At 37.6% G+C, this 23727-nt stretch overlaps 1 protein-coding gene across 1 annotated transcript in view; it reads left to right on the top strand.

Annotated features, from left to right (window-relative positions):
- Window positions 1-4022: 4022 nt before the first annotated feature.
- CEP162 (centrosomal protein 162) overlaps window positions 4023-23727 on the top strand; it is a 45052-nt gene continuing 25347 nt past the window's right edge. Inside the window, exons 1-8 of the mRNA XM_057412442.1 lie at window positions 4023-4101; window positions 4934-5037; window positions 9935-10073; window positions 18598-18750; window positions 19021-19207; window positions 20164-20213; window positions 22417-22532; window positions 23474-23504. Of these exons, the coding sequence (XP_057268425.1) occupies window positions 4978-5037; window positions 9935-10073; window positions 18598-18750; window positions 19021-19207; window positions 20164-20213; window positions 22417-22532; window positions 23474-23504 (736 nt within the window). The 5' untranslated portion in view covers window positions 4023-4101; window positions 4934-4977. The remainder of the gene's footprint in view (window positions 4102-4933; window positions 5038-9934; window positions 10074-18597; window positions 18751-19020; window positions 19208-20163; window positions 20214-22416; window positions 22533-23473; window positions 23505-23727) is intronic.

The following is a 23727-nucleotide window of genomic DNA, read 5'->3' on the forward strand; positions in this document are numbered from 1 at the left end:
CACCACTGTTTGTTTGCTTTTCATTCAGTATGAAACTGTTAACCTCTAAAAAACATAATCAAGAATATGGCTAAATATTTATTATCATAATCTCGTATTTCACATATTTTCAAGTTCAGTACTGAAATACTATCCAACTCGATGCCTCAGCCAAAGTGGATGCGGCAGACGTTTTGCTGCTTTTTTATTTGATGTCTTTTTCCCCACTGACATTTACGGATGATATGACTCTGTTAGACAACAAAACAGAAGTATGGATATTTTATCCCTTTAAATTTTATTAACTGTTTGAAATTATTTCACTAATATGCAAAGCCTTATATTTTAGCAATAATAAAAAAAATGTGCTAACTGTACATATGCCATACATTTAAATGACAAGTCAATCGCTACAGCGGGAAAAAAAATCAGTTTTCACAGGAGTCAACAAAAGCTTCCCATCCATGCAGAGCCAGAATTTTACCTTAGAACCTGGGGCTGTGTCCAGCAGGACCTATTTCAGAATCTGTGATCACCCTTCTGCTTTAATCACGTTGCCGCCCAAATTGCCACATTCCTGGCTGAAATCCATGGCTAGCCTTGCGCTCTGTTTTCTAAGCTCCACTGCTAAGAGCTGGTTGGCATTAGAAGGAAATGAAAATCTTTTAAGTGGCTATTGTGCATGTTATTTGAATGCACTGGATGACATTTCAACACCAGGCAATGCCTCCTCTCCACCACAGTCATCAAGAGTGGTTTGGTGGTTTCTTTCCTTCCCATATGGGCACTGAGGTTTAAAACAGCATTGATCCCTCTGCACATTTTTCTATACTTTGTACAAGCCTCTTTGAACCTATTTCTGCAAACAGAGAGGCTTCAATGTGCAACAGTTTTTCAGCAGCTTGAAGGACTGAGCCCTTGATGTGATTATTTGATTATATATGAAGTAACTCTCATGATCAATGAGTGATGTCACAGTTATTACTTTGAAGTTAACGGCAAAATTTGCATTGGCTTAAATCTGAGCAGGATCAAGGCATGCAGCATCAGACTGACATTCCTTAATTAATTTCCATATTTCTCTTTAAATGCTCACGCCTCACTCCATGCTTTTTCATGAGACCAGAGAAGAGAGCAAATGCTGGAAACTGATGTTTTCACCAGCAACAGGCTGTCACACGTAACAAATAGCTCTAGAATATGAGTTTCTGTGGGCATCCTGTCCTTGATCAGCTCCCACGTTTCCCACAGACAGCAGCATAAGTTGCACACAAAGATGAAATAAATGACCCATACCTTGCAAATGGAAATACAATACTCCATCTGCAGACAAAAGGCCTGATTGAAGGAAGTGCTTCAGCACCTTTAGTCATTTCTACAGACTTCGGTGGAAAATAGCCTGTATTTCTCTGCTTCTTTGAATTAAACTATAATTTATACTTGCATTAAAAAAAAATCTGGGATACATAAAGGCCATATTGGAAGCACGGTCTTTATTTCTCAAGCTAACAGGAAATGAGAGACAGTAATAAGATTTTAACTAGCCTCTCACTTGCACCAAGTATCCAACACCCGCTGAAGAAAACTTCCTTTCAAAATCTTTTCATTCCAAGTCTGCTCAACAGAGAACCAAAATATGTGCGTGTGTGCGTGCGAACAATGTTCATTTGTATTCTTAAGTGAGCTTGTTTTGCCATTTACTAAATGCTGGTGTAAAAATTCCTAAAGCAACGTGACTCTCACAACAAACACAACTGACAGACCCTAGCTGGGGAGCACATGCAAGCACAGACTGCAATTGTTCTGTGGTTATTTGAGAGACAGTGGTCAGGGAAACAGGGGTCATTAATTTCTCTGTGTATTTTAAACACTTCCAGAGATGTGCTAAAATGCATTAAAAGCACAGCAGCTGACATCTAAGGCTGAAACATTAGAAAAAGCTTTAGTAGGGGATTTCTTTGTAAGAGCGAGAAGGAATGGTTTGGCTTTTGACCTCTGTAGTAGCGAAAGCAACGCCCTTTTAACTCTTCACATATTGCTTTTCCAAAAGACAGCTGACCAACTCCTGGAGAAGCACATCCCTCAGAAACTTGAGGCAGAGATTTTGGCTGCAGGTGGCCACAGTGTTTGCCCCACAGGCTTCAGGAAAGAAACAAGGCTTGTCCTCTGTGTGGACCTGGCATTGCCACCAGACAAGGAAACACACTTATGAGAGAATCATAGGCTGGTTTGGGCAACCTGTGCCAGCGCCTCAGCACCTTCACAGTAATGAGTTTCTTCCTAATATCAAATCTAAATCTACCCTCTGTCAGTTCAAAGCCATTCCCCCTTGTCTTGTCACTATACGCCCTTGCAAAAAGTTCCTCTCCAGCTTTCTTGCAGATCCCTTCAGGTACTGGAAGGCTGCAACAAGGTCTCCGCTTATTTAGTTTTAATTCCGCCGCTCCACCCGCAGTCGAACACAGAAACAACGCGAGCGGCAAGCTCAGAACCGACAGCGAGGGAATGACTACGGCCGCCTCCAGCATCTCCCTGCTCCCGCTGCCAGCAGCCCGGGGCAGACAGTCCCGATCCCGTCCCGGCGGAGGCAGGTGCGTGGGCAGGCCACGGCGGGCCGGGTGCTGCAGCGTTATCCTGGCGTGACCTCTCATGGTAGAAGCAGTGAGCGGCGGCGGCGCTGCCCAGGCGCTCTCCCCGGTGCCGGTATCCGCTGGCGCCGCCCGCCGCTGCCCAGCAGATGGCGCCGGTGCCGCACATCACCGCGCGGTGACTTCCGCTTCAGCCGCGCGGGCCGGGCCGGGTCGGGCCGCGCTGTGCCGAGGCGACCTTTGCCACGGTAGTAATGGCCGCCGGGCACCGTGCCGTGCTGTCACGTGTCGCGCCATGCGCGTCGTGGCGGGAGGGCCGAGGAGAGAAGGAGGCCGGCGGATTGGTCGGGATCACGTATTGTGTCCTCCCTGCCCCGTTGCAGTGTGGTTTGGCGGGCGGTACGGTGGCCGCGAAGGTTTCCTAAGTAACCGCGCCGTGCTGCCAGCGAAGGAGGCTGCCATGGCCGAGGCGTGGCCCAGGTATGCTGCTGGCCCACGGGGCAGAGCTGCGCTCGTCTCTGAGCCGCTCCGTCCCCTGCCGCTCTGCAGCGTGTTCCTGCGGTCCGCGGAGCCGAGCTCTGCCTGGCGGTGCTCCGTTAGTGGCTTCTCTTCTCCCGTCCCCTTCCGTCCCGGCTGCACGTCTCCGAGCTCCCGCCCTGCCGGGGTTGTCGCAGTCACTCGGCAGCACTCGCTGGGCCCAGAGAACGGGGCTGGGGTTGGGACGAGCCCGTCAGTGCCAGGGGTGCTGCCCGGCCTACGCCTGCTCTGCGGGTGCTTTAAGGGAAGCTGGAGAAGGAGGAGGATCGGGTCATGGCTGGTCCTGACGCTGGGGTGATTAAAAGATTATGGGAAATGTGTTAGGCTGTATAAGCTTTCCTTCGTCCCTGCGATTTAGTTGTATCTTACAAAACCTTCTGCTTTCTGCACTGTGTTATAGCATATACCTCAGTAGGTGACTTCTTTGTTTTACCTACAAAGTCATTTGTGAGCCTCCAGTTCTCAAGGTATGGCCGTAGTGTGTGTTTGCTAATGGTGATGTTTGTCGATAATCTTCTGTTACGGAGATTGGCGGACATATTTGTTGTCCCTTGGAAAAATAAAGTTTCATATTGTTAGATTTTGTGAAAGATGTAATTATAGGGTAGATAGAAGTACAGATAATGTGAGAAGAACGTTTTTCTCGTAAGGCTGACATTAAGTATTCTGCATTTGCTGAAATAGTTATCACAGCTAGTAAGACATCTAGTGTTTAGCATCTAGCGTTCCTTGTAAACGAATGTGTAAAAGGATACTGGATTGTGTCGTGAGAGGTAACAATCTCACCATGTTTTCAGAGGTACTGCCAAGTGTATGTAAGGGTATCTTACTCAATAAGTGTATGTTACAAGGATAGCTTACTGAATTCATAGGCAGTCTGCTATAACTTTTTTGGTTTTTACCTGCTGAAGGTAAAGTATCAGGTGGTCTATGGATGAATAAGGAGTGAAAGCAGGAAGCACTTGTCACAGCTCACCTATCAAAATCAATTCACTAGGTGGGTAACAGTCCCTTATACTGAGAGGGCTCCATACTGAGAGAAGGTTTTTTTTTAATGGTAAAAGCATTTCTGCAAGTGTGTAGCCCTTTTATGTTTACATAGCACTTCTCAGCCTGGAAGAGGCTAGGATAGTTTAATGTTATACATATGCAGTTTTGAATGTAGCCATATATGTTGAGCAGCTTGATATACAAAAACTTTGTAGAGTTTTGAGTGTGGAGTATGTGTTATACCTGAGAAGTCAATAGAAATTTCAGGGAATGGGAGGGGGACAAGTGCCACTGGCCTTCCGTGTCAGGGCATATCAAACCAAATGTCATCCTATAATCTTTAAACACTTTCATGTATTTATTGTTTACTGAGTTCCAGGCACAGTGGGGACAGTCAAACAATATTAAAATGCCAGATGTCTCCAGTTTGGGAGGAAAAAAACATAAAAAGGAATTCAAAGGCCTTAAAATAGATGGGAAGTATTACTGCAGTGGATTCTTGTTCATTACCAAAATGCTTAATTGTGGATAGCTAAGAGAGCTGTCTTTTGAAGTGTAGAGATGTTGAAGAAAATCATATTTTATCCATCACCCAAATTTTGATTGCTGAAGCTGTTATTTTTAAAATGAGTGTTTTGATTATAAGGAATTTTAGGTGATCCAGGTATGTTTGCATTGATTGTTTTGTTAAGTAAATAATTTAGATTAGGGGTGGGAGGAATGAAATCTGTCATCAGTCTCGAGAATTATTTTTTGCTTAAAGCTGTCTATGAAAACAGGAAAACACTGGGTTGCCTCTAATTTCAGATGCTTATAATTAATTTTATTTTAAATCTTAGGTTTTAAACTCTGTTGTTTGGAAGGTAACATCCAGGTGCAGATTATGGCTCATCAACTTTCTAAAGAAGAATTAGATGAGCAGTTTGAAGAGTTTCTGAAAGAGGTATGTTTTAGAGGAAGGTCACATCCTTTCTCTTTAAAATAGAGGGGGAAATGAAATGGAAGATGCAGCTGTGTTTTTTATCACGTAATTCACATAGCTCTCAGGTTGGGGTCTTTGCAAGGTCTTAATTTAATTGCTACACTTAATTCATACTATGCTGTGTTATTTAAATGGAAGAGTTTTGTGATTAAATAAATAATTTTGTTTATTTGTCATCACTGCTAGGTTGTATTTTCAGAAAGAGCCCTTCTTTATTTTTGTTTCAATTTAATTGTGTTATTTAGTAACAGATGCTTCAAATTAATATAGTTGAAAATGAGATTAAAAACTTTTCCTGTATGTAAGCACAAGCTATGTTTTAATAATTTCCTTATTTTTCTGTGCAATATCTAATTTCACTGAATTCTATTTAAAAATTCTTACTAATCCTAACAAAATGAAGTAGTGATTAGAAAATTTTAATTTGATTCCTCTTATTCCCCATGGTGCTTGATGATTTTTGAATACAAGCAAGTCAGTGGGTTATGACTTAAGCTAACAATTATCAGATTTGGTCAAATGCACTAACTAGGTATGTGGGTTTTTTCCCACTATGTATAGACCTTTAATTTCAGAATTTTCTCTGTGGTCTATCAGACACACAATGTGGTAACCCTGAGATAAAAATACCACATGCTTAAGGCCTTTGTTAAATTCTGCTACTGTATGTAAGTGTAGCTAATGCTGGCAGAGAATATTCTTGGGGTCTCTATTATATGTAATGTATGCTTGAAGTGTTTTTCATGTGGAGGATGTGCTACAGTTTAATTACTTGTGAAAAATGTAGGTGCTTGATTCTATAAAAATTGAACCTTTTACTATGTAGTAAAGATCTGTAGTAATGAGAGGCTTCTTTATCAAGAAGATTTTAACTTTCCCAGGTAGGTCTGTAACTCATGTAAATGTAACGTCAATGAGAAATCCGATATTGAGAGAATAGAAAACCAAAATGCCATCTGAAAATTAAGGTTCACAAATAATTTAGAGGTGAATTTTGTAATTTAATTTGATGATGTAATTGAGATGACATTCTTCAATTCATCGACATTATAGTTATTAAAAATAGAAAATTAGGCTGTGCCTTTCTGTCAAAAGTTTTTTACTATTGTTATAAAGGGAGTTGATCTGGGGAAGAGAAAGGAGGCTTATTCTTTGGTTTATTTTGTGCATCTGTCAAACTCTGCATATGATTGCTTCTACTATTTTGTTCCTCATTTGGAGTGTTCTTCATGCTCTTTAGCTACTGCCAACATAGAGAATGCTTGAGTTAGAAAAAAATTAAAATAGCTGCACTGAATTATTCTAAGTGGTATTTGGCAAGTTCCAGAAAATATAACTTTTAATAACTCATGTCTTAATTATTTTTTACCATTTCAAATTAAAACAGTTTGGTTTACTATAGTATACCAGCGACAGATGATGCTACTGATATATTTGCTACCAATTCTGTCATTAAAAGTATGCATTGTTTTATGTTTTGTGAGCTAGATAGGGACCCAAATAACAATGACATTATCTATTCTTTGTTACTTTATATGTCTGCATCTTCTGTTATGTTCCTCCCTTTGCTTTTTTTTTTTTAATAAAAAGTGCGCAGCCCTTTAATGTTAAGATGAGAAACTGGTGTGCTCCACTGTTTGAAATTGCTGTGTAGGTGATGTTTGTGTTGAGAGTATAACAAGGGGGAATAGGAAAACTGTTTCTTAGTAGTTTGAGGAAGATTTAATACTGTTTAAGCAAATCTTTTAGAGAAGAAATGGAGCAAGGTGGTTGTTTTTTTTTTTTTCTTTTTCCCTTTTAAATAACTCATGGTGAAACTGGCTTTTTTTTTTTTCAGGGGGAAGGGGTTGTATGTATATTTGTGATTAAAATGTATAAAGTTATAAGAAAGACTGCAGATACATTTGGATGGTGCAGGTCTAATATGGGGATTAAACTAAAGTCTTTTGGCATTTGCACTGAAGCTATCAGTGAAGAGGGGTTTCTAGGCTTTTGTAAATATACAGAAGGAAACACAAATGAGAGATAACAATTGCTTTATGTAGGATAGGTCTTCTAATGATTCCTTCTGCCTGGTCAAGTTTATTTCAAACCCCTTGCCAGAACAGCCTGTTGTCATCCATGATTCTCTCTTCCTCTTCAATTGTCTGTGTGCCTGTGGTCCTTCCGCTCCCCACCACCAGTATCTTGCTTTAGTATGCTTCCTCTTTCGTCACTTTAATTTCCCTTAAGCATCGTCTGTCATTGGTATAGCTCCTAGGATTCAGAATGCTGGCCATGAAGTTCCCTTGGGACATGCAGCATGAGAAGCTTGCTCTAATACACAGTGGTTCAATTAATTGCTTATTTGATGACACTTCAAGCAAAGCCAAGTTATGAAAAAACCATTGCCTGCTTCTAGTTTTCTAGGTTGGCTTATTTGGCTTGATATTCATGGGCGGTTGAGGAGGAAGACTTTCAGAAGGAAAGGCTATACCATCTTTATTAGGAAATCCATAGAATAGTGCCTGGAAGAGTAAAACTACACATTAAACCATGTTTGAAAAACATTTTTCATTTTTATTAGAAGAGCAAATATATTTTAAAAATAATTGCATACTAAAAATATCATTCGGAGTTATATTGAAGAAACTTCATGAAATAATTAGGACAACTGATCATGAATGTTTGAGTGGTTTAGATCCAATCCTGTGTTACCTGTCTACTTCCTTAAGTTTCTTCATGTGTATAGGAGGTGGTAAGCTGATTATGTGCCGTGTAATTGTCGCAGTTGTTAAAACTGGCTCTCTTTATTTTTTTTACTTTTAGTTAAGATTAAGCAACTGCCACTTTTTTTCTTCTTTTTCTGTGTCTGTGTACCTGAAAGGCTGACAGACTGTTTTATAGAGGAGCGGAAGGAAGAAATCAGTGGCACTTACTGGCGCTGAAAAGCCATTACTGGGCCAAATAAATGAATCAATCTATGTACTTTTTTCAAAGGAAGAACAAAGTCTGTAAGTTTAGCTGTTGAGACAGCTGATGTTGGGGAAAATGCACTAGTATTTTTGTGTCTGAATTTCTTTCCCAGCTGCTGCAACTTTACTGTTTGCAGTTAACAAGATGGCTGGGCCTAGAAAGTTTCCAGAACTTGGGAACAGCCTGTGGGAGTTACAGTTTCTTTAGTTACAAAACTCTAAGGAGTATGAGGATCATTGAAATCCTGCTTGCAAAAGAGAGGATACTGTTAGTCATAAAAGAAACAGCAAGTGATAATAGAGCTTGCATCAAGCGCCTGTCAGTACTTCTAGGTAGCAGGAGGCACTCCAGCCTTCAGGGACAGTGACACTCGTACTTGTGACTAGTGTGTTATTTATAGGACATTTATTATGAATGTAAGGCTGTTCAGTTCTATGTCACTGAGCCAATGGAAAGAAATTGCAGCATATCCTGTTGTCTGGCAGTTTTATAATTTATTAGAATTGCATTTTCTTAAAATGCAAGGCTCAGGGAACTTAAATTTTCTTACTAAGTGTGACAGGCATTTAGTTTTCTCAAGTGAAATGATAAGCTCTAAGGATGTTACTGGTTAGAGATATTCACAATAATTTTCTTATATGGTAGTTCTCGATAATTGGCATTTGATTTATGAATGTTCTTATTAGGCCCCTATAAATTGAAACGTTAGGCATACAGTAAAGATAGGTTTTAATGGTAGTGCTTTTGATGTAATAGGCATCGGGCAGTGGACTGCAGAGGCTTGCTTTAATAAAACATCATGTTTTACATATTAAGTACCAACAATCCTGTTGGCTTTAGTATTCTGTTAATACTGTCAAATTTTCTTGTTTGGGACTATTACAAAAGGTTTTGAACTTTTCACATGTGGTGCATTTCATATATGAATTCTTTGTTTTTCATGTTTTATGGCTTTTTGTTAACTCTGTTCATTAAGACACTTATACACAATTGGGTTCAACAATTGTGGCTAAAGTTTAGATAAAAAGTCTGCCCCTTTCCTTAACCCCATGTTTACTGAGTTTAAGCACAAGAAAAAAAAAAAAAAGCAGCATGTAAGGTTGCGGTGCACTAGCTTAATGAATATATTTCTTTGTTCAGTGTCTGGATAGCTAATTGTGGCTCTGGGCCTGCTGTGAGGAAAAGAGCAGAGATTAGCTTAAAAAAAAAAAAGCTTCATCACTTCAAGAAAAGTGCTGTTGTCTCATGAGGAGTGTGGGGGTCATTTCCTTCCTGCTAACTCTTCAGTAACTTAAGTTCATACAATGTTCATACTCGTAGACTTCTGCTTTGTTGATTTAAGCCATCAGTTAAAATCAGTGTGGATGACTAACACATATGAAAGTTTGCTACATAGCTGGGTAGGAATGGCTCTGGCATTTCTGTTAATTTCCATGAACACAAAGTATAAAATTAATTTTTGAAATACGATTTGCTGGGAGCTGGAATATTACTTGTGAAGACTTATTTTTAGAATATTAATAACATTGTTCATGTACAAAGCAAGGCCAACGCAAAACTTTCTGCTCTACTGAATTATCTTTAGGGATATAGTCAGGATTTTGATTCTCTTATGTTGTAGTTAAATGAAAAAGTGTAGATTATGCTGTTCATTTGAACGTATACTCTACTAAGCAGTTAACTTTTAACATACCCAAATACTGGCAATGGGGTTATTATCACATGTGGTATTATGCCACATGAAAATAGTTTTCTTACTCAACTTTGTCATGCATATACAAAAAAGGCAGACAGTGGTGAGTAAAGAGAAGCATCTGAGCTCAAAGTCCAGAACTGAGTGGCTGAAAGGCAGTCAATGTGAAAATGTGAAAGCTGTCTTTAATCTGGTATGCATTTGACTCAGTCTCTTTCAGATGATTCACTTGAAAATTCAAAGAAAAAATCCAGCATTCTCGAGACATTGGGACAGCCCAGGAAAAAAGAAACAAAGAAAAAGGATTCTGTGCTGTGGTGGCTATCTGAAGAAGATTCAGACAATGGTGGTAAATAATGTAGTTTTGCAATATTTTGGCCACAGGGGGTCAGTTCTTTCTCATACTTCATATAGGCTTGGCTTCAGATTAAGTTGGTGCCACTCAAGTGCTATAGAACATTATACAGTGTCCTAAATTCATGTTTGTAAAGTATAAAACTCAAATTGTTTGGGGTTTGTTTTTTTGTTTCTTTGTTTTTTTAAAGGGACTGTATTCAAGCTGTAAGCAAGTTTTCTGCTGGCTTTTTCTGTAGCTTCCAAGTTACTAAAACTTGTAAAGTGCAAACACATTATAAATAGTAAGATAATTAAAAAATATAGCATGAATTCTGCAGAAAAGTTTGTAGGTGTGTTTTGTAACCAGCCTGTTCTTTGTACTGACTTTTATAGATTTCTGTTTTCAATAGAGGAAAGGAAAAAGACCAATTTGTATAAACTTACACTATTTGCAACATTTATAATAAGCTGGGGAAGCAAAGAAAAAACTTTTCAACAGCAGCTGATTCAGAGATGTATGTCTGTCAGTATTCTCAACATTTTCATTGGCAAGAACCATGGCTTAAGGGGAAACAGGCAGTGATGACATGATTGCTAGTTCAATATTGACTTGGTCACATAGTTCTGGAAGAAAATATATTATTGTTTGCAAGTTTTGCACCTCTAGTTTTCGATTTCTTCATTGTTTTTTTTTCTGGGTAATAAAGCTTATGAGTAGTTAGTTTCTACAGGGTGACAGTCTCATGTTCTTGTAGTAATTGGTGGCTTCTTATTTTCCTGATTTGTATAACTTACAGCTGGAGCTTAACAGAAAGTTCCAGAAATCAGTTTTTCATATGACAGAGTTAAGATACTGCTGGTAGTCTCAGATATTACAGCTGTGTTCTGTCAGTGTTGTCATATTAGGGGTGAAATCTTAGCAGTTGTGCCATTGTCTGGACTGCTTATCTGTCCTTGGCCTTTTAAAATATTGCTGGAAAACTTGGATATGACGGAGTTTCTATCAGGTAGTTATGAGGTTTTATGATTTCCTTACAGCTTTTCCAAAAATGAAAGGACAGAGTGTTCATGCTGGGCAAAGTGTGAAAATTAAGCAGTTAGCATGACCTCATTTCTTACATACTATCAAAGAAAATTTTCAGGTGACTTTAGAATTTCATCATTCTTCCATGTTTTTTTCTGAGATGCCTGAGGTAACCCATAAAGTACTTTGTTGCTTCTCAGGCTGCTTAAACCAAAACACACTGGAATAGGTACTTAAAAGGCTGGGTGATTACAAGTTTTAGAGAACAGTGCTTGTATGGGTTAAGTACAATGCAAAGCAGAATCAGAAGACATAATATGATCGTATCAGGTTGTTCCCATCAAACCAATTCTACCTCTTTTATTTTTTTAAATTAAGGATATCTTATTAGCTGTGTAGTTTAACCAGAGATAAAGAACTGAAACATGCTTGATATGCAGTTTATTGGCATATAAAATAGACTTCTGGTAAACTTTTTAGGGGGGTCTCTTAAAAAATGCTCCTCCTTTAAGAGGAAAGCATTCAGCTCGTGGACTACCCAGTTTTGCCAGTGTTGAATATATTTGCTTGCAAAAGAAGCTGTTCATATACATATTCTTGATGAGGATCTGCATGAGTTGAAAGTAATCTGTGAATCAAAGGACTAACATATCTTGGCAGTTGTACATAATGAAACTAAGAGTACAAGAATATAGGCCAAATATTCTAGATCTATGCACTGAATTCTTCCTGAGCACCATTTTTGCCAGATTGTTAGTTTTATTTCATCTACACCTGTCATCATTCTGCATAGAATTCTGTGCTTGGGGGCACATGCAGTAAGTCATATTCCACATAATACTTTAATATTACCAAGCAGAGAGGCCTTTAAGTTTTATTAGAGGGTTTTCCAGGCTCTATCTTGATGAGAAGAAAATAACTCTGGCATGAAGCAGGGTTCCTGGTTGTGTCATCCTGTTAGGAAAGGACTATATTTGCCACACTGGACACTCCTAATGGTAGCAGTTGTATTAACATAAACTGTGCTAGATTAGGAAGTGCATGGCACAGAAGCAGTCTGTAATATGATGAATGCCATTCTACTAACTAATGTCTAGTTGTAGGGCAATTAACTTAGAGTGAGAAGAGAGCCTTTTGCTGAAGCTGCCTTCAGTATGAACTGAATGTTCCTCTGCAGCTGTGATAGTAGATAACTTTTACATAGCTTTAACTGAGAGCGATGAATCCCACATATAAGGGGAATTTATACATGTGTACGCACTACAAACTATGCTACGATTTCAAGTCATGTGGATAAACTTGGAGTGGTTTAAAATGACAGGTCAGGTGGCTGGAAGGAATTCGGTGTGGATAGGCTTCTAGAACTGTTCTTTGTTTCCTCTGTGTGTCTTTTTGTCTTGTGTGCTTTGAAGTACTTCATTAAGTGTAGTTTTGCTAGATCTAATATTCTTCAGCAGGTGTATGTTGCAAAGTATGTTGCTCAGATGTATTAATAATGGATGAAGGCATGGAAGTATTGCAATATAAGCTTCAGCATGGGATGACAGAGAAGATGATGCTTTAGAATTGTAGAATTTTGTAAGGTTATTAATTGTGCCCTAAATAGCAAAATCATTGTCCTGTGGGAAAAAATAATATTACTGTGATGATAGCAAATATGGCAATAAGCTGAATTTCATTTCTGTAAGGTGTAATGGTGGCACGCTTTGACATTTTGTGGAGATCCTTGTATATTCTTCTAGACTTGAACCTCCATATTGGTTGCAGATAGGACTTTATTGCTGTCATCTAATAGAATAATTACATTTAAAATGTTTTGTCATCTGGAGTCAAACTTACATAATTGTATGAATCTTATCTCCACCCACAGTGCAGCACTGCATTGCAAGTACTTGCTCCTGTGTATGAGTTGATGTGTTTGGATGGCATTGTGTAGAGATGCTGTTATATTAAGAAAGTCTGGCTAATCATCTTGAGTAAGGCACCAAGCTGATAAGTTGTTTCCAGTTTGAGGTTTTCATCTTGAGTTACTTTGGTATCTATATCGTGGTGTGTCTTCTTGAAAGACACAAAGAGAGATGACTAGAAGACTAAATATATGCTCTACATTTATGTGTTGTCTGATTGTTTTTTTGCAAGCCATCTTGTTAAAAAAGTGCCAGGAAATAGCTAGGGATTTGAACTAATAGCCTGTTTTCATTTTTTGTAGATTAATCGTAAACAGTGTAGACAATTTCTGTTCATTTGGCTGAGAAATAGGAGGTACATTTTAACATATCTCCACTTGTTATTCCAGGCATGTTTGAACTCTTTGTTCTTCAGCTTTAAACTGAAATGTGCAAATTATGATTCAAGATGCTGTCTTCCATATTTGACAGGTTAAAGACCTACCTGTAACTAATGTCCTTTCTACTTGTTTTTGTCGTTTAAATGATAAAAAAGAAATTGGATAATAAGAATTCCTGTCTTGTCTTGCTTGCCTGCCTGTTCTTGCTGTTTGTCTCATTTTTTAAAGATTTTCAAACAAGATTTGTTAAACTGAGAAAAGAGAAGAAACTGATGGAAAGCCATGCTGAGATAGCAGAAAACAGTGAGCAAAAGAGTCCCCATTCAGATTCCCAGTCTGGTATTTGATTAAATGTTTTGCCATATTTATTCAGTATCAGCTTTATATAGTGCATCTAGTGCATTTCCTGTAGAAAATCCTTTGCAGATCATCCATTTGACCATAGTGTTGTTACTGAAAGCAAGCTGCCACTTACTTCATTTGTCATTTCAAGAAGAAACTAACAAATGTGTGAACCTTTGCTCAGCTGTCATTACATCCTACATCACTTCCTACAGTGATGTAGTAGGACAGACAGTAATGAATGTAACCTGGGGGAGGGGGGGGAAGGGATAACTTTGAAAATCTGAACAAAAATCAGTATGTTTAGTACAAAGAAGATCTCTTACACTTTCTGTATTTCATACTCAAGAAACATTCATATTCACTGTTCTACTTCTTTAATTTCAAAGATGGCAGTCAAAATAAGTATTCTTCTTATTTATGTTATTTTTTTTCCCTCTGCTGACCAGAAGGCTGCTGTATGCATGCTGGCCCTGGAATGGAAACAGTACAGTTGGTGTAATAATTACAGAGTTGTTTGATCTGCAGGATTATTTTAGTCAACATAACTTCAGATTCAGCCTTTTATGTGTAGTCACTTTTTGTGCTATCTGAAGAGAAACTCCAAGGAATAATTAAGACGTCTAACGTTGATACTTTAAATACTTTTGTGTAAATGACAATAGCAATTAACATGTATGTACTAGTTCAGACATGGTTTTGGTGTTGAATTGAAGGAGATTAATAATATTTTGGAGAGCTATGACAAAAGAATACTTGGCACTTGGCCTTTAGTTCATGTTGGTGATCACCTACACAACCTATAGAATGTTCCCCTGTATTAGCTTTCTAGAGCATGTATGCTGTCCTGTTTTCGTAAGCTTCATGTACATAGAATAGCTGTAAAGCATCTCAGTCTGGGAGATAAACACTAGCACTGAATCTGTTTCTTGAATTAGGCTTAATATTTGAAATATGAGCAATAGGAGGACTTTGGTGGTTATTTTAAATTACTGTTTTAAAAGGCATCAGGTGTTTGCATTATTTACAACAGGAGGCAAGCTGTTGACACTTTTTAGTTTACCTGTAAATCAGGGATAATAAATCTAGAGAAAGATGCCTCACTAGTGAACCTGGACATTAGCTGAGGGAATAAAGAACCTATGCATTGTATCAGAATGGATTTCATACTGTTTCTCTCTTTGCACTGCAACTGTCATTTGCTCACTGGCTTTCTTTAGTCATCTTGGATGTTTCTGAGTTGTGTTACCGTTGGTCACGTGTCCCAGTAGTCCTGGTTCTAGATAGAGGTGTTTGGCCTCATGTCCTAGACTACTCTTGCTCTCCCTTGTGTCAAGGTAAATTGAAAAGACCTGTAACTGAGAATTTTCTCTGACATAGGCAATTCAAAAGCCTCCTTCACCCTCACAATTTGAACAAGGAAAAGTCTAATACAGTGCTAGCTTAAGGCATATAAAGTGTGTAGTGTGACTCTCATCTAAATATCATGAGAGAGCACAGCTTTCAGCGTTTCTAAAAATTTTATTGATGTGAATGGAAGCTTGGTTGTATTTGCTGCTAAGCAAGTCCTCACAAGGGTTTAAGCAAACAACATGCAGTTCTTGTACCTGACAGTGATAAAGACAGTAGTAATGCACATTTATCTACCCATGTTTTTCCACTTCGAGCTGATTTAGATGCTTTCTGACAAAACTTTTAGTATAAAGCTTCTTTTATTAATTAAGTAGGTTTACTAGTTTTCTTCAGGTAGTATATTGAGCTCCTAGAGCAATGTATTTGAATGCAAGGTATACGTGGAGCAGGAAGGAATTTGTCTTTTTTTAATTAAAAATTAAAACAAGAAAGTTTTATTCTCAGAAGTTACAAGTATTAACTTATTAGCTATAGCTTGAAAATTATTAATAATTAAATTACAAGAAACGGAACTGATGTGTTTGTTGGGTTCTTTTTACAGAATTGTCAATTTGAATTCTCACATCTTTTTTTTTTCCTCTCTATTTCCTGTCCATTACATATAAAAACTTATAAATGTTTGTGTACACTTAAAAGTAGTTCCCCCTAAACCTTCTTCCAGTGCATCTCGCAGCAAGGCTTTGTCTAAATTCAAAATTCTGGAAAAATTTCATAAGGAAAAGAAAGATTCGTACTTAAACAGAGAAGAAGGAAGCCTCACTTCTGACAGTCCAGACAATTTGGAGGGTAACAAATTTACTGTATTTTATGTGATACTGAAAAGGCAAAATGGCTCAATTCTGACAGTCCTAGTCAGATTAAGTAGGAAGGAAGTTACTTTTTAAATAGATGTTTGTTACTGTCTGTAGGTTTTGAGTCCTTTGTATTTATGTTTTTAAACTTTCCTCTGCAAGTGTGGTGGTTGGAAATATTTTCCTGCTTGAAACTCAGGTTCTTATTTTAATAAATTTGAAGTGGCTGTGTATCATTAGCCTCACAAAATACTGCATGTGAAGGTATGAGTAGTGACATCTTCCGAGTTGAAGACAACTGTTGCTTCAGGAAGCTTTTATGAAAAGTAACAAGTACACCCCCAAATAAATCACTCTTGGAAGCCCCACAGAAACCAGTAGGACTGTTCAAACAACCAAAAAACACAGTGAACAGAGACTTTGAAATTTATCCAAGTTGATTTTTTTCCAGGTTTGATAGGTTTCTCAGAGTTCAGATTGTGTAGGATTAGTAAAAAGACATTTCTTGCCTTTGTTAGCAATGGTAGCATCCAATCCCCTGTAATTCAGGGGAGTGTCTGGGAATTGAGTGTAGCTGAGTGGCAAAATTCAGGCTGCAAAACTATTTGATTTTCAGATTATTATGGGAGGTAAAAAAGCTCTGGTCTGGTTTGAACTGGCAAAATTAATATTCTGAAAGAATATTTAATAGCTTACATAAATCCCATGAAGCCTTCAAGGTCTGGGTAAGTCTGTTCAGAAAGTTCGTTGAGTTTGAGATAATTTAAATGAAACAGCTCAGGAAAATGTTTTTCTCTAAAATTTTGTTCTGTTAAATGTTATAACTGCCTTTTTACTGAAGTATATGCCCATCTTCTTTCTGGTAAAGCTTACAGGACGACAGTGTCAGTTTATCTTTGATTCTGCTAACATATTCTCATTGAAAAAATAGTGTGCTGGAGGTCTGGTGAGATTATGGCTAATTTAAAACTCTTCAAAAATACTTGTGACCCAGCTGCAAACAGACTCCAGTTTGCTGTCTTGATAACTAGAACAGAGTGCCATCTGAGTAAATTTGAATTACTGTCTAGTTACTGGACAAATGGACTTCGTGTACTTTTCCACTTCTGCTTGGCACTTTGAGCATTCCATTTTATACTCTTCAGTGTAGTAGCAAAATGTATTTATTTAGGTATTAACTTAGTGTACATGTAGAGCTTGACCTTTAGTTAGTGTCTCTAGCATTTATTTGTTGTATGCAAGGCAAGTCAGTCAGAGCTCTGTATCAAGGACAGAGCTGAAGTCAGATACAGGAATGTAAAAGTAATTGCCAAGATGTAGAATCTTGTGCACTTAGCCTCCCAGTAAAATGTGCAAGAGGACTTTGTCATTGAAATCAATGAAAAAAAAAATACTTCCTAACAAGGGGTATTGTGTAATCAGAATGCACATGCCTGTGGGGAAGGAACAAGGTGTTCAGACTCTTACTTTCCTCACTGTGCATACATCTTCAGTACTGAAGGGAGGGAATTCTCTATTATCATGATAAAGGTAACTGGCACTTCTTAAAAGTGACTTGGTTGGACCTGTAGAGAGGACAAAAGTAACAGAAGTAAGAGCCTGGAGTTGAAGCAGTCTATCAGCATGCAGAAGTCTGGGTTAGTGTTCTTCAACTGAAGAGTTACTGATGTACCCATCTCCTGCAGTCTCCTGACAGCAGGAAATGAGCTGTTATTAGTGTCTTTACCTCTCCTGGTATGTGTGGCACAAGGACACAGCTACAGTCTAAAAATCTTTTGGCCAGACATTCTCAGAAATTCTGAGTTTATTTTACCAACTGGAGATTCATGTTGGGTAAGACAGACATGGTTTCTGTTCCCTTCTGTGAGAGCTGTTAAATTATTTCATATGTCATTGGATAAAATGCATAAGCAGCTTTTCTTCTAGTCTTTTTCTAAGAGAACCTTTCAAGAATCTTAATGTGTGTTTTAGGGGCAGGCAGAAGGAACTTGGTGCTGCTTTTTAACCAGTAATGTGCAATATTTGGTTTTTAGTTTTCCAAAAGGAAGTAGATAAGGCAGCATTCTGTCTGAGAGCAGAATTCACTCTTGAAGCTGGTAAGGTGCTTTTGAACCTTCACAATACTGAAATTACATTAAAGAGAGCAACTGCATGTTGTAGTTGCATAAATATACAGAATGGGTGTTTGTCAGTGACCTTTAACTTTGGTTACTTTTTTTTCCTTAAAGCATTTAATTTGCAACGAATGAAATGTAGCTGCTAAGCTACGGTTTTCAAAAATCTGTGGTGCTTTCTCTGGGATAGTAGATCAAACAAAATGAGCAGGCTTTAAACAAAGAAATGTTAAGTTCTCCATAGGGTTTGTGTGTGTGATTCCTTTCTATGAGTAACGTTAAAGTAAGTCAATTTTTACAGTTGCTGTATTTGTCCCATGATGAACTTTAGGGTTGTGTGCAGATACAAAGGATAGGAAGATAATAGCCCAATTAACTCTAATTAAACAAGATTTACATATCTCATAGTAGAAGTGGAAATTGGATGAATGTGATTTACGAGACTGTATTTTTGCAGTTGCAACATAAGATTAAAATTGGTGGTCCTGGAAGATGACTGAAAGACTCAAGTGTTGTAAAAATAGCTTTTAGATGTTAATCAAGAATGCTGCAACTTTTTTTCCTAGGAATGCTTGGAACCAGTAGAAACTTTGTAAAGATACAGAACACTTCACAGACTAAGGGAGAGAGTTATGAGAATATGCACGTGGAAAAGATGCAGCTTGAGAAAAGTAATGGGGTTGCTGTCTCCGTAAGCAGAGTCAGCCTGGAGGCAAATGGTGAGAACTGAGAGCACAACTTATTTCATGAAGTTAGATAGATTTAAATAAGTTACTGTTGCAAGCAATTCACCTTAATTCACTGCAAGTTCAGATTCGTCACTTCTGCCAGCTGCACCTCATGAACTGAAGGCTCCTAGTACTAGTTTTTGATAATTTGATACTGTTAATATTTTATGAGTCTGTCTATAGTTGTGTTAACTATTATGACTATTCTATGTGAACATACAGCACAGATGCCATTATTTTATTCTTTGTTTTGAAATTTAGATTCAGTTTTAGCTTCTGAGCCTAATCAAAGTATCGTGGGAGCTGGATTGGATACCTTGGAAGAACAAGAAGAAAAAGAAATGTTCTTTGCCAGACTTGAACGAGAAGCTTCCTCTACTATTGATTATTCAAGATTAAATAAAGAGCTGGATTCCAATGATTCTGTCATACTAGCACCATTTTTACGGTAATTTAGAGGGAAGAAAAATTGTGGACTGTATTAGTGGGCACATGTGATGGGTATGGCCAGTGAGATTTTGTGAGACAGCATCCTGTATGATTCAGTCAGGTTTTGGTTTTTGTTATAGTCTAGGGTTTTTGAGGGTTTTCTGTTTGTTTGTTTTAAGGCAAGGACAGACATGAGCTTAGTAAATAAAAGAAAGGAGTAAGGTGGGAGCGTGACTTGGTGATGAGTGGAAATAACTGCATTCTTGTACATGACTGAATAGAAACAATTTAACATTCTTAATTGTAAGGTGTAACTAAATGAAGAGTTAACAACTGACAATAACAAGGAAATAGACCACCAACGATTGCATCCTCTTGGATGTGATGTTACAAATTAGTCTGGAGGAAGGATACAAGATCTTCATAGACTAGGGCAATTCATTTATAATGAGTTTTGTGAAAATAATTTCAAACGTGAGAGAAATAGATCAAGGGGCAATTCAGGCTGCTGTTGCTAAAAAATACTGCGCGCAGAGGCAACTTCCAATGTGAAAGGTGTTGAAGGGTTAGAAATCTGGAGAGTTTTAAGTAAGGACAAAACTAGCTTTACAGGAAAAGGGTGAAGAAAGGAAAGATTTTTTTTTTTTTTTTTTTTAGAATGCAGTGAGAAGGTCAGAACAGGAAGCAGACCTGATAAAAATTTCTTTGAGAAGCTAATGTAGATGTTGGAGGGAAGGCAGAAAGGGAATGGTTCTAAGAGTTAGATTAAGAATTTTAACTATGGACAGTTGTAAAAACTTAAATATTGATTTTAATAATTGCAGCTATTCATCCACCTTTCTTACCTCTGGCTTGATATGATGGACAAATTTGAGTTTTTATTGCTAATTGTAAGAAGTATTGAAGTTTGGAGTTTGAAAAAAGCTGTATTTATTTGCTGACCAAAAAGAGTAAATTTTTCATTCCATTTCTCAGAAATGAAGAAACTGAAAAAGAAAAGGAAGCTGCACATGAAGAGAAATCTGGTACTGCCATCTTTCTCAATCATTCATTTGAAAATTCTTGCCTTTGGGGCTTTGTTTGGGTTTCTTTTTGTGTTTGCTTTGGGTTTTTTTTTTTGTTTTAATTGCTGCATGTACACTAAGAGTTATGAGAACCTGATTAAACAGAATGACAGAAATTAAAGCGGTGCATTATTGCTCCAGTTCAAATGCAAAGTCTTCAGAAAACATCACAGCAGGGTGTCAGAGGAAAACATAAGTTTGTAGAGGGATGTAATTTAGAGGTCTGGAAAGAGGAAACTGTACTACAGTCTTGTACTTTGTTCTATACCCTGTGTTCCCTTTGAAGCTAGTCAGAAAACTTGACTCTTCCTATGTTTCAGAAGCACAAGAGAGTCCAGCATTCTCACTGAACTTTTTTGTTCTGAGAAATATGTAAACCAGTTGACTTCTGATCCCATGTCACCCTTGCAGTTGTGGGTAAACCTTTTATTTAACTGAAAACTAATGTAATTTTCATTGTAATTATTTTCATTTATCTGTAGTTCTTACATCAGCCTTTTACGCTGCTTTTGCGTTATGCCGGTGTGACTATTATTCACACAGAGGGTTTTAGGGGATTGCTTTCGGTTTTGTGATATCTTTTCTTTTTCTCTTTTTATTTTTAAATGGATTTTTTTAACCTGTTGTGACCTTAAAGACAAACAGAAAAGAAAAAACAAACCCAATTGCCAATCAAAAAAATAAAGAAAAATTAATGTTGAAATAAGTCTTAATGTTTGAGCTACTCTAGTGTCTTAGCTGTCATCTGTATTTTTGTACCATCTTATCATACCTGCATTTAATCTGTAATCTGCAGAATACTCTTAACGTGCTTTTTTCCCACAAATTACTATGCTTCACCCCTTCCATCTTGCTTATTTGTGTTTTACTTGTCATCTCTATTTCACTCTTCATTGCTAGCGTATGATAGAGTGTATTCCTGTAATTTAATCAGTAGAGTATATATATCTTCAGATTTATATATTTAGCTGAACCTTTGAGAGGCCCCATTGTCAAGCTTGAATTTCCCAGACATAAAGAGGCTGTATTTGTAAACTATTATCACAGGAAATCTTTTCTCCTTGAAAGCTTGATTACTCCATAGGCCGCAACGGATCATGATAGTTATAGCAGTAATGCTACAACAGTTTTGTAACCTTTTTTCTAACAAAATAGTTGAAATTACCCAATTGTTATGGTCAGTTTATAAAATTGACATTTCTGTTTTTAAGAAAACAAGTTTCTATGAAATACTCATTATGACCAGTCTCTGCGTTGTGTGTGTGCTTTTGTTTATTCGTTGTCAAACTGCTATTTCATGAATGAAATAAGTGGATAATGTGTGCAGGAATGATACAAGCACTGTGTATGTCTTCAGTCAGTAGGAAAAAGCTATTTTCAGCTGATCAGACTGGTCCAAAACCAAAGAGAATGCTGAAATACAGTGCCTTTCCAGAGAGTAGTTTTTATACATGAGATCAACTGTGTGTCAGGTGTTTAGTGACAGAACACAGAAAGAACACATTGTAAACCAGTGTTTTGTAATGTTTCTAGTTTTAAGCATTATGGATGATGCAGACACTGAACAGGAGCTGAGTAGGAGGAGATACAGCAACAGGGAATCAAAACTTGTGGAAGGATCTAAGTAACTAAACAAAAGCATTTGGCTTGCTTGTAAAATTCATTCTCTGACACACTTGTGGTTTTAAATAATGCTTACTCTTGAGAGTGCTGCTGGGCCACTAGAGCAGGTCAGGGGAAGCAGAATTACAGATTCTGAGCCTAAAAACTGCTGGTGTTGTCAAGGTTAACTGCTGGTGTTGTCAAGACAAGGTACAGAGTACCTTGTCTACTGGGGAGGGAATTACATCATTTCACCTGTTAGTGAAAGTCATAGAATAAAAAGGGTCAATTCAGTTGTGCCTTGAGAAGACAGGTAAAGTGTGTCTGATCATAACACAAACTTCATTTGAATACACAGACATTATGTGTCACTTTTACTGTAGTTTTACGGTACCATGTAAAACTACTAGTAGTATCAAGTCCAGTCTCAAAACCTTTCTCTTCACTTTATGAGTAATAGCGGCAGTAGCTCTTCCTAGATTGGGGGAGGGGAAATAGCTTTCCCTTACTGCTTTACCTTCCTTGAATATTCATTCTGTTTGATGTTTATTGTACTCTTCAGGCAGCTACAGTGAAGATTTTGAAGAAGAAACAGATTCTGATCCTGCCTTTAAAACTGAAGGAAGTCACATGAATCAAAACATCATTTCAGGAGTTGATTTAAGTCCTCAAGAACAGGTATAACTGTTTATATACTTGCCTGAATTGTAAAAGCTCTGCAATGTATATAATTGCAAATATACTAAACCTTCATATAATGTGTTCTGTCTGAAAGAAAATAATATAGTGGTCCTGAGACTATGTTGTTCTAGTAAGGATATGCAATGGTTATGATAAGTCACTGAAAGGATTAAGTTTTTAACAGGGATTCCTGCTTACTCCTCCTTTGAGTTAAGAACCGTGGATGGGAGTGCACAAATTATGAGCTCAGGTTGTAGCCTCAGCCTCAGAATGGGTAGCAGCTAATCTCTCTTTTGGAGCTGCTAAGGTGGTATCTACACCAGCAAATACTTAGAGAAGCAGTTTGGTAAAGAGAAGCAGATTGGACGCAGGACCCAAAATCTACACTATGTGAACTTTGAAAGTATTACTGTTGACTACCTTAGTCAGGTCTTTTGATGTGGAGCGCATGTGGCTGGAGCACACCAGGTGCGTTCCTGGAGCATGTGTTCTGATTTGTTTGGGTTTTTTTTGTGAAAAGAATCTGTAGAGCACTACGTGTTCACCTATAATAGATAGATGAGGGCTTTTAATTCTTAAGTTTATTAGAATAGTAATTCTGATAAATGTTTGAAAAGAACAACTGCTACGTTATTTTCTTTTCTCAAATTACAGCACAGGAGAACCAAGGCAGTGCAGAAATATCCTTATGTGGAGTAGCATTTAGCTCCTGGTTACTTTTGAGAGGGTTTATAGAGTACAGGATATTGGAGACCTTTTGGCATCCTTAGAGGAGTTTTAGACAAGTGCATATTCCTGGAGCATGAAGAACTGCTTAGCTCTGAGTTCTAAGAACTGTGCTTAGATTTTTGGAACAACTTTTAAAGTTCGTCCAGATTTTCTTCCCCCCCCCCCCGAAACTTAAAAAGTAATATTTGTTTTTTCTTTATTTTTGTTAGGAAGAAGTAAATGCTGGCATGCTGGCTAAAGGTAAACTATAAACTCTGATCAGTAGGAGAATACTTAATGTAACTTTTTTAAACTTGCTTACCTGATTTTTACTATTTTGGTTTTTTTCACCTTAATTTTGTGTTCTACTTGAAAGACTGTTGGACTGAAAGGTTAAAAATTAATCTGCATATTAGCAGTTCAAAGTGATCATCATTGTAATTTTTAATTTACATATAGTCAGTACTCAGAGTTTGATGCTTAC

Source organism: Pezoporus wallicus, unplaced genomic scaffold, assembly GCF_028554395.1.
Source record: "Pezoporus wallicus isolate ANWC-B61680 ecotype Strahan unplaced genomic scaffold, APGP_CSIRO_Pwel_v1 contig_4788, whole genome shotgun sequence".
Taxonomy (NCBI): domain Eukaryota; kingdom Metazoa; phylum Chordata; class Aves; order Psittaciformes; family Psittacidae; genus Pezoporus; species Pezoporus wallicus.